Source organism: Carassius carassius, chromosome 24 (genome assembly GCF_963082965.1).
Source record: "Carassius carassius chromosome 24, fCarCar2.1, whole genome shotgun sequence".
NCBI lineage: Eukaryota > Metazoa > Chordata > Actinopteri > Cypriniformes > Cyprinidae > Carassius > Carassius carassius.
Window position 1 is genome coordinate 11,643,378 of NC_081778.1, and position 16,282 is coordinate 11,659,659.

The 16,282-nt window shown below is 38.7% G+C and overlaps 1 protein-coding gene across 1 annotated transcript in view; it reads right to left on the bottom strand.

Moving 5' to 3' along the window:
• Positions 1-16,282, bottom strand: part of LOC132103796 (uncharacterized) — a 57,146-nt gene that overhangs the window by 15,747 nt on the left and 25,117 nt on the right. Inside the window, exons 3-6 of the mRNA XM_059508886.1 lie at positions 12,486-12,591; positions 10,401-10,625; positions 9,287-9,427; positions 3,639-3,987 (exon numbers count right to left, since the gene is read on the bottom strand). Of these exons, the coding sequence (XP_059364869.1) occupies positions 3,639-3,987; positions 9,287-9,427; positions 10,401-10,625; positions 12,486-12,591 (821 nt within the window). The remainder of the gene's footprint in view (positions 1-3,638; positions 3,988-9,286; positions 9,428-10,400; positions 10,626-12,485; positions 12,592-16,282) is intronic.

Genomic DNA, 16,282 nt, shown 5'->3' on the forward strand with positions numbered 1-16,282 from the left:
ATAATAATAATAATAATGATAATAATAACAACAATAAATGTTTTTTTGTAGAAAATAAGATTGTTAAAAGGATTTCTGAAGGATTATGTGAGGATTGTAATGATGCAAAAAAATTAGTTTGAAAGTCAGCTTTGATTGTTCATGATAAACTGTTTAACTGCTCCCCCAAGTGGATATTAAAGTATGTTGTGGGATAATTAAATATATTCAAAATAAACTACAAACATAAAATTATATAGATTTATTTTGTTCTCACATTCTTTCTTATAACTCTTCCCTCTCAGTGGCACAGATGACTAAGAAGCTCATTATGCAGCTGATTATGCGGGCCTTTGTCTTCTCAGGTGTAAATCACAATGATATTCATGATAGTTGACGCCTACTCGTATATGACTTTTACCAACAAAAAGTGTCTTAGAAAATTTAAATCAATATATTGTTTTCTGTAAGTGAGTAAACAAGATGATTTTCACATAATTTAGAAAGAAAAATTCTAGGCTACAAGCTTCAGTTCTTAAAAATCGCGGGAACCATTTTTCTTTATGCGTTTTATGGCCTTATTCAAGTGATTTAACATTTTTAGTTTTTCACTAACCACGCATAACATTTTTCTTCTCAAAAATACAATCATGTACATGCATGCATTTCACATATTATTATAGCCCAGTTTGTGCTGATTACAGTGAGATTAGACTTTACCCATTTAGATATTTATAAGAAACTGAAAAAGCACAAATGTCAGGGCATGACAAAACTTCTCCAGGCCCCAAAAATATCCTTAGACTCCAGAGGGTTAAAGTAGCAGAATAGACTCGCTATCAGCTAGTAGGCTCGACCAGGCCTCCCTGTTAGGCGAGTCCCCGGAAGCAGTCACATCCAGCTGATTAGACTGTTTCAGGTAGTAGGCCTCTTCAGGCCTCCCTGAAGGGTGGGCTCCCCCATTTTGTGGTGGTCAGGTAGTAGGCTTTACTAGGCCTCCCTGAGGGTTAAATCCCACATACTGTGGTTACTAGGTGGCAGGCCCCACAGGCCTCCCTGAAGTTGAATTCCCGCTTTTTTGAACTATCAGGTAGTAGGCCTCATAAGGCCTCCCTGAAGGCAAAGCCCCAAAGACAGTCAACTGGACTGCCAGTCTGGCTCACTATCAGCTATGGGTTTCAGGTAGTAGGCCTCTCCAGGCCTCCCTGAAAGTAAGCTCCTTCATGTCATGGTTTTCATACTTTGAGTTTCCACTTAGGGTGGTTTTCTGGTAACAGATAGTAGGCCTCTCTGTAAGTGAACTCCCATGCACTGTGTTTATCAGGTAGTAGGCCTCACTAGGCCTCCCTGAAGTTGAGCTCCCACATACTGTGGTTGTCAGCTAGTAGGCCTCACCAGGCCTCCCTGGAGGTTTAGCTCCCACATACTGTGCGTTTCCACTAAATAGCATGGTTTTTCAAGTAGTAGGCCCCTATAGGCCTCTCTGTAGGCGAGCTCCCATGTTTTGTGGTTGTCAGGTAGTAGGCCTCACCAGGCCTCCCTGGAGTTGAGTTCCAAATTACTTTGAGTTTCCACTTAAGGTGGTTATCTGGTAACAGGTAGTAGGCCTCTCTAGGCCTTTCTGTAGGTGAACTCCCACATATTGTGGTTATCAGGTAGTAGGCTTCACCAGGCCTCTCTGAAGGTGAGCTCCCACATACTGTGGTTGTCAGGTAGTAGGCCTCTCCAGGTCTCCCTGAGAGTAGTTTCACAGTGGTGCTGGGTTTTGTAAGCTAGTGGCCGCTTACTTTCAGTTTAGCAGTCCTTATCAAGCAGCTACCAAAGGTGAGCTTGCGTCCTGGCTCGACTCAAGTTTTTATTCTCTGCTACTGGTTCCCTCCTGGACCCTCTTTATCCTGCTTCAGCCTGCTTGCCTACCAGGTAGATCTTATGCTCCCCTCACTGAGGGTCAATATGAATATGTGGTCTTCTGAGTCTGGTATGTCGGTCGTAGGCCTCTCATGAGGCCTCCTAGTTAGATCAGTCCTTAGGCCCTCACAGGCCTCCTCAGTGTTTTGAAACACAAACACTGGGTAGATCCGTGGATCAAGTAGTGAAACTCCCCTCGCTGGCAAGGGTTGTAAAGCACTATGCTGAGTCATACTCTTCAGGATATCCCGTCTCTGAGATCCGGGCCGAGTGGTTTACTGCCTGCTCTGCAGTTCCTCGGGTTGGATGCCTTCCTGAAGGCAAGTGTCCAGAGGCTCTGTCTTCGGACAGACAGGAAGTGGCCAGACTGTAGTGTCTTATGTAGTGACACCAGGTCAGGCCTGCCTGGTGGCATTTCAGGTGGCACGTTCCCCTGAATAGTGACTGGCTGGGGTTCCCTCGGGTTCCCTAGCCACATTTCCTAGAAGGGACCCCTTCTAAGAATTTGAAGTTGTGGTCCTAGGCTCTTGAGCAGGCCCAGGTAGACCTTTCACTAAACTATGTTTATGGAGGTTTTCTGTGGTATAATATAGCTTGAGCTATGACCGTAGGGAGTGCTGTCACTGACAGCCCAGTGTGACCTGAGGGTGAGTGGTTCTAGCGTTCATTGAATTGCTGGTTCTGACAGTTGTCACTGCCATTGGGCATGCACTCCCTTTAGCATGGCGGCGTGGGTATTTCGTTCCCCATAACGTTGATGACGTATTGTCGAAGTTCCCTTCGAAAGGGAACGTCTCAGGTTACAAATGTAACCTTTGTTCCCTGAGAACAGCGAACGAGACAATACGTCTCCCAGCCATGCCTCGGGGTCTGCCTGCCAAACAGTCCCTTCAGACAAAAGGATATTGTCATGGTTTCAAGGCGCCCTTTTTATATATCCAGGTCGTATGCTCATCATTCAAGCTGATGATTCACGGCTGTCGCCAGTCAGCATGATTGCTGTGAGTTGATATTTGATTTCAGACACCTGTCACGCCTGAGGCGTTCCCCATAACGTCGATGACGTATTGTCTCGTTCCCTGTTCTCAGGGAACAAAGGTTAAATTTGTAACCTGAGACGTTCTCTCTTCACTGCAGTTCAGTCAGTGTACTGTTTGAGTACATGAATTACTCATGTTTTACTCATGATTCAGTTCGATTTGGTGAACTGGTTCAAAAAGATCTGGTTACATCGAATGATTCGTTCGTGAACCGGATATCATTGAACTATTGTGTTTTGAACTCGCTCACAACAGATATGGAAGAGAAGACAATGATGAATAAAGTCGTAGTGTTTTCTATTTTTGGACCAAAATGTATTTTCGATGCTTCAAAAAATTCTAACTGACCCTCTGATGTTACATGGACTACTTTGATGATGTTTCAATGGAGGGACTGAGAGCTCTCGGACTAAATCTAAAATATCTTAAACTGTGTTGCGAAGATGAACGGAGGTCTTACAGGTTTGGAACGACATGAGGGTGAGTCATTAATGACATCATTTTGATTATTCGGTGAACTAACCCTTTAATGATTCCTTTTCAAGAACTGAATACCCTTATTTATTTATTATGATATCAGGAAATCTTTGTCACAATAACATTTCTGACCTCATGCTCATAAAAAATCTAAATTAATTTTAAATTCAGAAATTACAAACATTCTGATAATAGACGATGTTTATTCATTTAGTGCAAGTCACTGAATTGCACTTAAAAAAATTATAAATTTGTTTGGGAGTTGTAGTTTTCTCACTCACCTGTTGCTGATACTGCAGGAGCTGTTGCTGCTGGTATTGATGGATCTGGTGCAGGTGCTGGATCTGATGTAACTGGTTCTGATACTGCTGCTGCTGTTGCTGTTGTGAGAGGGCTGCTGAATTTGGGTCATATCCTCCCTCAGTCCCGACAGCCATGACATATGAACCGGTGGCAGGAGAGACCACACCTGACTGTTCATTACTAATTGGCTCCCAAGCGTCAGAGGAAGAAAGGCAATAAAGACCTTGGGAGACGTAATTGTGAGGCCACACCTCTGCAGAAGAATGGTGCACTATCTGGTCTGAAAGAGACAGAGAAAACGAAATAAATTATTACAAACTTCTTAGATCATTTTCCACACAGCCTGTGCTGATCTGAGTTGTCGTCTGGTAATTATTATATGGCTACTTACCAAATATGTGCATTCAATGGCAAGATATTTTCTAAATAATATCTGATTATAAATCAATATTGAATAATAATAACTGCACACTCTTATTTCTGATGGTGAAATCTCTTGCCTCAGTATACCCCATGGCCATCATCGTGAAATTAAAATGAGTGTTCACTCATTTCACCCCTCTGGCAGGGCAGAAATTAGATTCATTATTTAGTGAGGAAATGGCTTTGTAATGTAGCATAGCAACACTCACTTGTACACAGACTGCCCACTGAGTTTATTCTTCTCTTGCCCTTTTTCTCTCTATAGCCCTTCTATGGCAGCATCCTAACTGGAATGAAACCCCATAAATTACTGATCTGTGCTCTACAGCAAACAACATGATTCACAAACGATTCCATTACAGGTGATTCTAGAGGAATGATGCACACGATAAAACTAATAAAGGGAAGTCATGGCCTAATGGTTAGAGAGTTGGACTCCCAATCGAAAGGTTGTGAGTTCGAGTCCCGGGCTGGCAGGAATTGTGGGTGGGGGGAGTGCATGTACAGTTCTCTCTCCACCTTCAATACCACGACTTAGGTGCCCTTGAGCAAGGCATTGAACCCCCAACTGCTCCCCGGGCGCCACAGCATAAATGGCTGCCCACTGCTCTGTGTGTGTGTGTGTGTGTGTGTGTGTGTGTGTGTTCACTGCTCTGTTCACTGCTCTGTGTGTGTGCATTTCGGATGGGTTAAATGCAGAGCACAAATTCTGAGTATGGGTCACCATACTTGGCTGAATGTCACTTCACTCATAAGCATAAATACAAGTAGTACACACATTTTGGGTAACAACAAGTCATTTTGTATTTTACAATTTTAGCAGTACTTTTTACTATAATGTACATTTAGATTTGTTAATTTGGCAGACGCTTTTATCCAAAGTGTAAATAAGATTATTTTTAGCAATACTTTCCAATAGAATAGAATATTTTCTGAAAGAAATTAAAACTTTTATTCAGCAATGATTCAAAATTACAGTTTTCTCTAGTTTCTCTGGACAACATTTCTCCCAAATTACAAAATAATTATTTTGGCATTTAGAGTATTTATTTGCAGAAAATGACAACTGTTAAAAATAGCTGGTCAAAAAAGATGCAGTGTTTTCAGACCTCAAATAATGCAATGAAAACAAATTCTTACTCATTTTAAAACAACACAATACTAATGTTTTAACTTTGTAAGAGTTCAGAAATCAATATTTGATGGAATAACCCTGATTTTCAATCACAGCTTTCATGCATCTTGGCATGCTCTCCACCTGTCTTTCACATTGCTGTTGGGTAACTTTATGCCACTTCTGACACAAAAATTCAAGCAGCTCGGCTTTGTTTTATGGCTTGTGACCATCCACCTTCCTCTTGATCACAGGTTTTCAGAGGAGTTTGGGCTGGCCATGACAGGGACTTGATCTGGAGGTCCTTCATCCACACTTTAATTGACCTGGCTCTATGGCAGGGAGTGTTGTCCTGCTGGAAAAACCATTGCTCAGAGCTGGAGAACACTGTCAGAGCAGAAGGAAGCAAGTTTCCTTCCAGGACAACCTAATACATGACTTGATTTGTGTGGCTTTCACAAAGATAAATGTGACCGATTCCGGCTTTGCTGAAGGACCCCCAGATTAGGGCTGGGCGATATACAAAAAAAATGATATCTCGATATTGTCAAATTTTTTATGATATTCGATATATATCTCGATATGTTTGCATTTGCATTTAAATAATAAAAAATAAAACATGATTTTCTTTTGCCCATTAAAAAAAACAAAAAATTTTTTTAGATTAAACAGCTAATTTAAGCAGTTAAAAAATCTAGACCAAGAGATAACTTACTGCTTTTTATTAAATGAATACATGTAGGCCTATATGTAACTGAAGCAGTGCAAATTAAGTAACAGTTACAGAAAGTGCATTCTGTCAACTTTTTAGTGCATGCAATTCACAATTTAAACTATGCAACTGGGATAAGTATTTTGTTTTTAAAAATTTTAACAAGTTTTTAAGCTAAGAACACAAGTCTGTCAACTGTCTGTGGTTTTAAGAGAAGCTCTGTGGCATGAAACTATGTTCCTACTGACACTAAAACCCCTCTTAGATGGGGAGCTAGTTGCTGAAGCACATAGCTATTTCTTATATATAAATATATATAAATGAATACCAAAGACTTTTGCATTTTCTCTGTCTATATTATGGAAACTGGTAAACATATCAGTGAAATTCCCCAATAGTAATTCCAAATGGCCATAGCCTATGTTTCTCTATTCAAACATCAGCGGTCGAGTAAGTGCATTTATTTTGCGATCACAAACGCAAACAATACAGTTGAGATCTCACGACAGAACACAGACCGGCTGAACGACGCTTTCATTAGATCGCTCAATTCCAGCTTGTTAGTGTTTTCAGATTATCGTCGGCGGCTCTTCCGCAATGAGGAGTGAGCACGTGCGCATGGTTGCCAGATTGCTTAAAATAAGCAAACACCAGGCAGAAAATGTATCCTTGTAACAGTGGAGCTCTGATTCGGAGATTTAAACTCTTGTTATCTGGCAACCGCTATCATTACAGCTCTCGTAGTAGAGGGGCGTAGAGCAGTCAGCAATTACAGGTTCCTTTTTTGGACATTCGGCGCGTTCTTTTGGGAAAGTATGCTTGAATTTGAAATATTCGATATTCCCGATATATTCAAATTGTACATCGTCGTCACAATTATTCCGATATTATCGGCAATATTCGATATATATCGCCCAGCCCTACCCCAGATCATCACAGATAATTCCCCAAAATTTACTGTGGGTGCTGGACTCTCGCTTGTAGACCTTCCAGGTCTCTGTCTAGCCATTTGTCAACCAAGCGTTGGGCAAAGCTGAAAATAGAGCTCATCAGAGAAGATGACCTTACTCCAACACTTTACGGTTCAATCCTTAAGGTCTTTTGCAAACCCCAGCCTAGCTCTTCTTTTCTTCTCATTGATGAAGGGCTTTTTTTCTACTTTTCAGCCCTACCCCGAGGAGCCTGTTTTCAACTGACCTTGCTGTGCACTTCACCCCAGCTGCTGTTTGCCAATATTTTTAGGTCACATGATGTCATCCTGCAGTTGTTGAGTGACATTCAAATTATTTGGTGGTCATCCCGGTCAGTGGAGTGTCATATTCACCCTCTGACAGTCTGTAGTTTTGTTGTCCCCATTGTCTGCAGCTTGACCTTGTTCTTATAAATCGCTGTATTTGACATTTTAAGGATGGAAGCAACATGATGAATACTATATCCCTCTGTATCCTGTAAAGCCAGAATTTAACTCTTATTTTTCTCACTCAACTTTTCTTTTCAACTCTTTTGGCATGTTGAATAGTTATTATTTGATTCCAGTTAATTTTGGAGGTTCTGCAGTGGAAGCACCACCTCTGGAGGAGCTGGAGCAGATGGAGTGGTGTGAATCCTAACACACCCAATAGCAATCCCCATTGTGGGGAGAGCGACAGATAGAGGAATGACTTCAGGAACTAGAGGGCTTTGAAGTGTTGAGAGTGTTGAGAGGGTTGAGAGAGTTGAGAGTGCTGAGTCCTGTGGGGTAGCCAGAAGCTCACACCAACACCCGCAGTGGATCCACCACACTGGCAATTGAGGGTCTTCAAATACAATGTTTACGATGACCACAGGAGTGACATCTGTGATGGCTGAAGACTGTGGCATGACATCCATGATGGCTGGAGGCTCATGTGTGGTAGCTATGATGGCCGGATACACTGTGTTATGATGGGACGATTCTCTGGAGTGGCAGTCATGACATGAAGAGGCTCTGGAGTGGTGGCCATTACATGGGGAGGCTCTGGTGTTGGGACCACGTGGTGAGAGTTTCGGGCTTGAGATAAGCAGACTAAGAATCAGAGATGGTCCAAGCTCAGCAGCCACCAGAGTTTGCAGAGGTTGAACTCACCAAACAAGTCATTTGTAGGGGTTTTAAAGTGCTCTGTTGTTCCCACAGAGAATGAGGAACCAATTAACAAAAGTGCATAATCCAGAAGCGGCCCTCTCGGACTGTCATGAATGAGTTTTGATTTGATCGCTTCATTCAGTCCATAACAGAAAAATAATCAATGAGAGCATCCTCTGGAAGATCAGAGTGATATGAAATGTCTAGAAAGTCCAGGATGGGACTGGGAATGCATCCCATGACGGAGGCAAACTAACCTCAGTGCTGGGTCCATAATTGGCCTGGATTGGCCACGAAAGATCACGAAACAAGAAAACTGTCCATAGTCAGAACACAGGCTGGGAAAGGCAAGGCAAAATTTAGGAAACAGAAAAACATTGAAAACAAGGATACGAGAAAAACAAGCACAATTCAGATAAAAGCCTTGGTGTAAATAAGTGACTTATTTAGAAAAACAAATCCTAAAGATCCCAGACCTTTGAAAACTATTCTATTCTAATCTATCTTTATGGTTAATTCTTATGCAATAGGTTTTTAAGAGCATTTTCTACTCTTTATCGGGTGCTGGAGATCAGGTAACATTCTTATGTTCTTTGATTTGTGGAGCATATGTTCCAGATGTTGAAAAGAAACTACATTAGTTAGAGTTTTGTAACACCTCTGCCTCAGCATATGACATAATTATATCATTATCTGTCTGTTACATGTTGTCATTTGGCATGCAGATGGCTTTGGTTGTTTTGAGCTCTCATGTGAGTCTGTAAGGCTGTACTGAACTGTTCAGTGGATTAGTTCTTGTTCTCCTGAGAGTCACGCGTCCCTGACCTTTAGTTATACATTTATTCAACCCCCAATGTGCACTGTATTCCAAATCAGCAGCAATATAGCCATCCCACCCTCACTTTAAGATTAAATAAATAAAGGAAAATAAACAAAAAATTAAAAGTTTTCAGTTATTACAGAATTAGTCATGGATTTTAACCATATCTTTTTCATATATTCTTTGAGCTGATATAGAATGATGTGCTAAGTTGTTGAGAGAATGTGTTTAATTGTGGTTTATGACATGACGTTGCCTGAATAATAGCAATCATCAGAGCTCACACTGTGACAGAGAAGTTCTGTTGCTAAATTGACTAAATTCCCAAGTTTCCAGGCTAAAGCGCTGTAGGAAGAGGTACAATAATTTAATGAGCTTGCAGGTGCATGCTGGGAAATGTAGTCAGTACCTCGACTTGTGATGCTTTCCTGGTTTGCCTCGCTCAGGTGGGCTATGCTTCCCTGATTAGATCCAACGCTTGTGCTCTCGCCGTCCATAGAGCTCCAGGCCAAAAGCGTTGCTTCAGAGACCGCAAACTGCTGGAGCACACCTAACAAAATTCAGGATTACATTGTTTATTGTTGGCCATAAAACCACATCAAAATTAATAGTTTATTTCAGCAAGGACACATTAAATTGACCAAAATTAATAGTAAATATCTTTACACTGTTAGAAAAATATAAAAATAAGTAAAACTATTTTAAATAAATGATGTCCTTTACTTTATCAAAGTAACTCTAACTTTATATTTATCAACGAATCTTGAGTTAAAAGTATCAGGTTTCCACAAAACGTTTAAGCAACGCTGTTATTCTTAATAATAAATGTTTCTTCAACATATTAGAATGATTTCTGAAGGATCATGTGACACTGAAAACTGTATGGCTGCTGAAAATTCAGCTTCACCAATTATATTTCACAATATCACTGGGGGTTTTTTTTTTTCAGTTTTTTTTTTTTTTTTATAATGCAGTCTTGGAGAGTAAAACATCTTTCAAAAATATTTCAAAATCACACTATTGAACCCAAGAAAAACAAAAACTATAAATAAACAAACAAACAAATACATATATACATAAATACATACTGTACATATACAAATACATGTATATATATAAAAAATTATATTTATTTGAAACAGTTGATATGCTTAAGAAATTAATCCTAAATAATTCCTTGATACTTTTTCCCCCAGTTATGTTTAAATTAAAGTCTGTAATTGGACAAATTTAAGGACACATAAAAAACTTAACGGATTCCATCAATTATTCTCACACTTGAACCTTAATCTCTATCACCTGACTGTGTAAATACTGTAAAGAATATGAGTTATGTTAGTACTATAAAGAATATAAGTGAAAGTGTCTGATAACAGAGATGTTGAACCTACAACAGTTTAGATATTGAACTACTAGGTTACACTTCCACAATGTGGGTCTTCCGAATTTTTAGCGTCTTCAGTAATTTCTTAGCAATAGATTTTGTGTAGGTCTTTCTATCTGTTAAACACTCTGTCTCTCACCTGCAGCGAAGCGAGCCTCCTTCTCTCCATCACTGAGGTCACTGTATGCATCATTCTCCAGCGTGCGCTCTTGTTGGAGGTGCAGACTGGAGGTGCGTCCCGCTCTGCTGCCCCCCACGCCCACCGTCTGCATGCCCCAGCTCTGCCATTCAATCATGTGGGCCACACGCCCCTGGGCCATCGCTGTCGGCTTTGTCACCTTGTCCTTCATAGAGCGAGACACTCCTGAAGCGGACAGACAGACAGAGAGGGTGGATGATGGGATAAGAAGGCAGCAAGAGAAGGTTTTTAGATTATGGAGAGAAAGGGGGAAAACGAGAAGAGAATAAAATGAAGAGGCTTAAGAGTAGGTCACCTTCTCAGAGACTTTTTTGTTGGGAACTGGAAAAAATTGGGAATAGTGTGCTCAGAGGTTGACCTACAAATATTTTCTATTAGCTACTCTTACTACAGACTGAGTTACAAAGTGCCCATCATTATTATCTGATGTTTTAGTTGATTATCATTATTACTATATGAAAGTATGCTATATCAACGTGATATAACCAAAAATTATAATTTTAATAAATAAGAATTACGTTATTGTTTCACGTTATAGAGCAAAAAGTAACCAATTATGCTACATCTTGTGAATGTAACTGTCAGTTTATTTTAATGTACTAAAAATTATATAATAATAATAATAATAATAAAAGGTCACTGTGATGCTACTCTTTAAACCTCTGGAACTAAGTTTTTTTTCTTTTTTCTTTACTGAGAGTGCATGAATTTACAGCACTTTTCCAATCTTGCGATGTACTGGATAACGATTAAGGGTAATAACTTTTTTAAAGATTTTTTTAAATTCACAATTTCTACTAAATAACATATTTTAGAGCTTGGCTTAACTAGGAGAAAATTCCTGTTCTAGAACTGTGACCCTGGACCACAAAAATCTAAATGATAGATTTTTCTTTTATGCCAAAAATCATTAGGATATTAAGTAAAGATCATGTTCTATGAAGATATTTTCAAAATGTCCTACTGTAAATACATCAAAACTGAATTTGTGATTAGTAATATGCATTGCTAAGAACTTCATTTGGACAGGCCATTTTCTCAATATTTTGATATTTTGCAGATTTCAGATATTCAAATAGTTGTATCTCGGTTAAATACTGTCCGATTCTAATGGAAAGCTTATTCAGCTTTCAAATGATGTATAAATCTAAATTTTGAAAAAGGTACACTTAAGACTGGTTTTGTGGTCCAGGGTCACAATTCTCACTTTCAAAATGAGGTAAGATTCTAAAAAAAATCATTTTTAACATTTTTAACATTTCTACACCAAACGCAACCTCTCCATGTGCTGTGTTATAAAGTTTCTGTTGATGATAAGTATGTGTAGAAATTAGTTTGAGGTAGGGAAATGAAAATGATTTTCATAATGGGATGGAGAGTAATGAGAGTAAATGGTTATGGTTTAGTTTAAGTTTTATACGTTTTAGTGACAAGGGATAGGAATTTGTCTTGCTGGAATTGTTGTCTTTTCACACTAATAAAGATCTAAACACAATAATAGCCTACACCTTCTCCTGCATTTTCTTTATTAGTCTCAGGAATTTTTTTTTTTAAACCAGTATTAGTGAAATCACACAGAGAAAATTCAGAGATCTCTCAAGCTCTTAGACAATATCTAATGAAATTATGAACATGTATTATTAAAGTCAAAGAGAAGGATCTTTCAGAGAAGGATACAAAAAACAAAAACACAGATGCAGATTACAAGAAAACACACTGACTGATCTCTACACTTCACATGCACTTTACATACAAAAACCTGCCTCTCCCATCAACCACCACTTAGGATAAAATGAAAAGCCGTATGACAATACATTGTGGGAAGCATATCGCTTTCTTTTCAGGGATCTATTCATATTTGGACCTTGGAAATCACCAATGGCATGAGCCATTGGCGAGTGTTTATACATGGAAACGGGGTGGTGAAAAGGGAAACCCACAAGGGTCCATGTTGGCTCCATCTCCTCCAGCCCAGTCTGGAGTCAACATGGGGTCAGTTTACCATTTCACAGGACAGACACACACCTGACACACCTGTCAGAGAGGACTTAGCCAGAGCGCCGATTCCATAGGCGTTGGAGTTCCGCTTCTTCAGTCGAGGGAGGATTGAGGTTGTGTCCTCCATGGACAACTGAAATGAAGGAAGGCATTCAAGAGAGAAAAAATGGGACAGAAAATAGGAAAGATGAAGAAATAGATGGTTTTGATGAAGCAGGAGACGGCCCGGAGCAGATATGAAATGCAAAATTTTGAGCGTGGCATTTCATGGAAAGGAAAGAGGTGATGAAAGAAGTTAAGTAGAAAGTTAGCAAAGTGGTTTAGAGGTTGTGAAACTACATTTCCCAACAGCCTGCTTCTTAATTTCTTAATGATGGGAAGTGTAGTCTTTTGTCATTTACATCCGCAACAAAGTCTAACTACTAGAGCACACCGACAGGTCACCGCAAAAGAGAGACGAAGGAATGGGGTGTGAGATAGGAGACTGTGATTCAGAGGAAATGAACAAAAGGAAAGGAATGGAGGAATGAGATTCACAACACTTACATTGATTCCATCCCATGAAAAGTCTGTTCGGCCATGCTGAGAGAGAGAGAGAGAGAGAGAGAGAGAGAGAGAGGAGGGATGGGGAAAGAATAGACAGAATTGGAGAAAGAGGAGAAAAGAGCAAGAGAGACGGCCACAGAGAAAGGAGGAGAGAGAGGGGGATTGTGACAGAACAAAGCATTTAAAAACATGTGAAGTTGAAGGAGAAATTAAAAAAAAAAAAGAAAGAAAAATTCTGAGAAGCTGATTTATTTACCGGACTAACAGAAAGGGGGAATAAAAGGAATAGTTCAGCCAAAAAATGTAATTCTGTCATCATTTACTGATCTTCAAGTTAATCCAAATCTTTCCTGGCACTTTGAAGTACAAAAAGACACATACGGGATGCTGTTTACCATGCAGTTACAATGAACTGAAATAAAGCTTTTAAACACCATGCATGTATCCATTCATCTAAAATGTCTTCTGAAACCAAATGAGAGCTTTGTGTTAGGAACAGACCAAAATTTTTCAACTGATAAACTTCCTCTCCAGTGAGCTGTTAAACCACTGTGAATGGATTATTGAGTCAGTGAGCTGAATCCAGAGAACTGGATCAGTCTAATTCCTGAATGCATCTTTTAAAATGGTTTTGAGTCATATGATTCAGTTTAGCTCTAACTTGTTTCTTGTCTAGTAAGCAGTGCCGGCCCTGCCTAATAAGTGATAAAGTGGCTGCATAGGGCCCCTGTGGCCACCAGGGCACCCTGTGTCAGGAGTACAGACAGCAATCACGGGAGTAAGGTGAGATGATGGTGGAGATGGCAACAGCAGAGCTGTGCTGGAGCGTTCTCTGAAGCTGTACTTTCATAGGAATTAATTCAAAATGTTATGTTCGTGGACATGCACTGTAAGTGTCTGACAAATCGTGTAGAATGCAATGCGTGCTCAAAATCGAAAGCTAATTTAAAAAGGATGTGTGCACGCAAACGCAATTTCAATACCAGCAGTTTGAGAGCGGCTGCAAATTAGGCTGCATACAATATGTAGGCTGTAATTAGTATGCACACTATAATAGGATGTGTAGTTATAACCATCTCTTAGCTCTGTATCATGCTTGAGGAAAAATTTGGTTTCTGTTTGTGCGTTGATTTGAATATTGAGAGAGTAGCATACTTTGATTATGGTTGCTTAAATAAGACTAAGAAATAAATGTTCTTTTTTTATGATCAATTTGTGTAAAAAAGTTCAGATAGGAGGTCAAATATTCTAAAAACTCATAGCCTGCAAGTACAGTTCTTTATGTCTGAATACTCAGAAAGCAGAACTAAGATGGCGTTTATTGCAATATTTCAAATACACCTGCAGATTATTTTTCCAGGCATGTTTTTCATCAGTTAAGATTTCTTAAAATAGTGTACAAATCTTGTCTAGTCTCATTCTTGTGTCCCTGTCTCGTGTCTGGTCTTAGATTTTTGCCTTCACTTTGATGTTGCTTAAATCTGATTCAACATGTTTACACTTATATTTCATCATTTTTGCATTTTAATCTGGCCTGTCATGCCAGTTCAGAAAACTAATATATTTTTATTACTATTCTGTTCTCTAATGTCATTTTCATAACCAGGTGTTTTTGCTTTAAGCATTAATCTCACAGAACTTTGATACATTTCTCTTAAGCAATCATTAAACTCTTTAATTTTAAATTTTAAACTCTTTAGTTTTAAAAGTTTGCTTTAATAGGTTATTGACATGACATGACATGGCATTTTCACTGTCACACAAGATAAAAAAAATAAAAAAAATAAAAAAAAATAAAACTCATAATAGCACCAAAGAGAGTGGGTGTGAATAATACGTTTTTAAAACAAGTTTTAATCTGTTCAGATAAAAGCTCTTGTAGCGGCAAGAGAATAACTACAGCCACAGATGTATTACCAATGGTGTTTCTATGCATTTGCTAAAGTATTCTTAATTTACCATATTACTGTTAGTAGCATGTTCTAGGTGGTTACTTGGTGGTTCGAGGGGAAAAAAGCCTATATTTAAGTCTTTATGACATTCTGGTACCTATATATGGTTTATGTCCCTCCTTCAATAAGTAAATGTATTTATTTATTCATTCATTTAGTTAGTTAGTCTGCCATGCAAAAATAATATGTATTATTGCTTAGAGAAGTAATAGCACATCTCTCCTCAACAAGCCAGAGCATTTACAGCATATCATTCAAATGTGTGGGATGAGTTATATGCCAAAGTTTAATACTTAATGTTTGGTGTTTATGCAAATCTTGTTAAGTATGAGCAATAGTCATGCAGTTTGCTTTGGCAGACAGATAGGAGCAATCTACAAATAAATAAATAAATAAATAAATATAAAACTCCAGCCTCACATCCATTGCCTAGACTAAAAGACAGATAAAAGCCATGAGCACAGCTTATGCTAAAAGCAAGACTATTTCTATGTAGCCTATGAATAAGAAACTGTGTGTGTGTGTGTGTGTTTATAATACAAAAAAAAAAAAAAAAATACAGACACAGTGACAAAGAAAGCAAATACAGCCTAATGCAATCAGTCTATGCTGAAGATACACGATAGGTGAAGGTAATGGACAGGGCCGGCTTCATTTATGACTATTTTTGTTGAAGAAGCAAAAATTCTACTAATATCCTGTATAAAATGCAAGTATGTAACCAAAATAGTAGTAGAAATAGTATACATAGAATTTTATAAGTAGTATAAAATAAATATTTTGAAATACTTCACACACAGATTTAAACTTGTTTTCGAATTACATTGTTTGTTGCCATTTTTCTGTTCAGCCAGGTACTTCAGAACCAGAGAAGGGTGACACAGATGATGGAACTCTATATTTAAGAATGTATATGCCTCATGAAAAGACCTTTTGAATTTCACATATAAATTCTTTATGTAACAAACCCTGTCTGATAATGGAATCAGCTTTGAAAGAGAGAGGGAGGGAGCAAATCTCATACATATGCTTTGTGTGAGATAAAATGAATGTGCTTACTCATTCAAATTTACCAGCAATATGTATGTAGACGTAAGAAGGAATAAAGGCAAGCAAAGTGATGTGTCAATGATGATACAGAGCATCCACTGAGAAAAATCATAATCCTTCCCTTAAGCAAAGACCAAAAATCAGTCTCCAATGTCACTATATACTGTAGCTGAAGGCAAATACTATAAGCCTGCTTTCTGGGTCAGTTCTTAGGAGTGTGGGGGACTGGAACACATAAACTTAATCAAAAGTAAAGGCTAATGACTATAACACCAA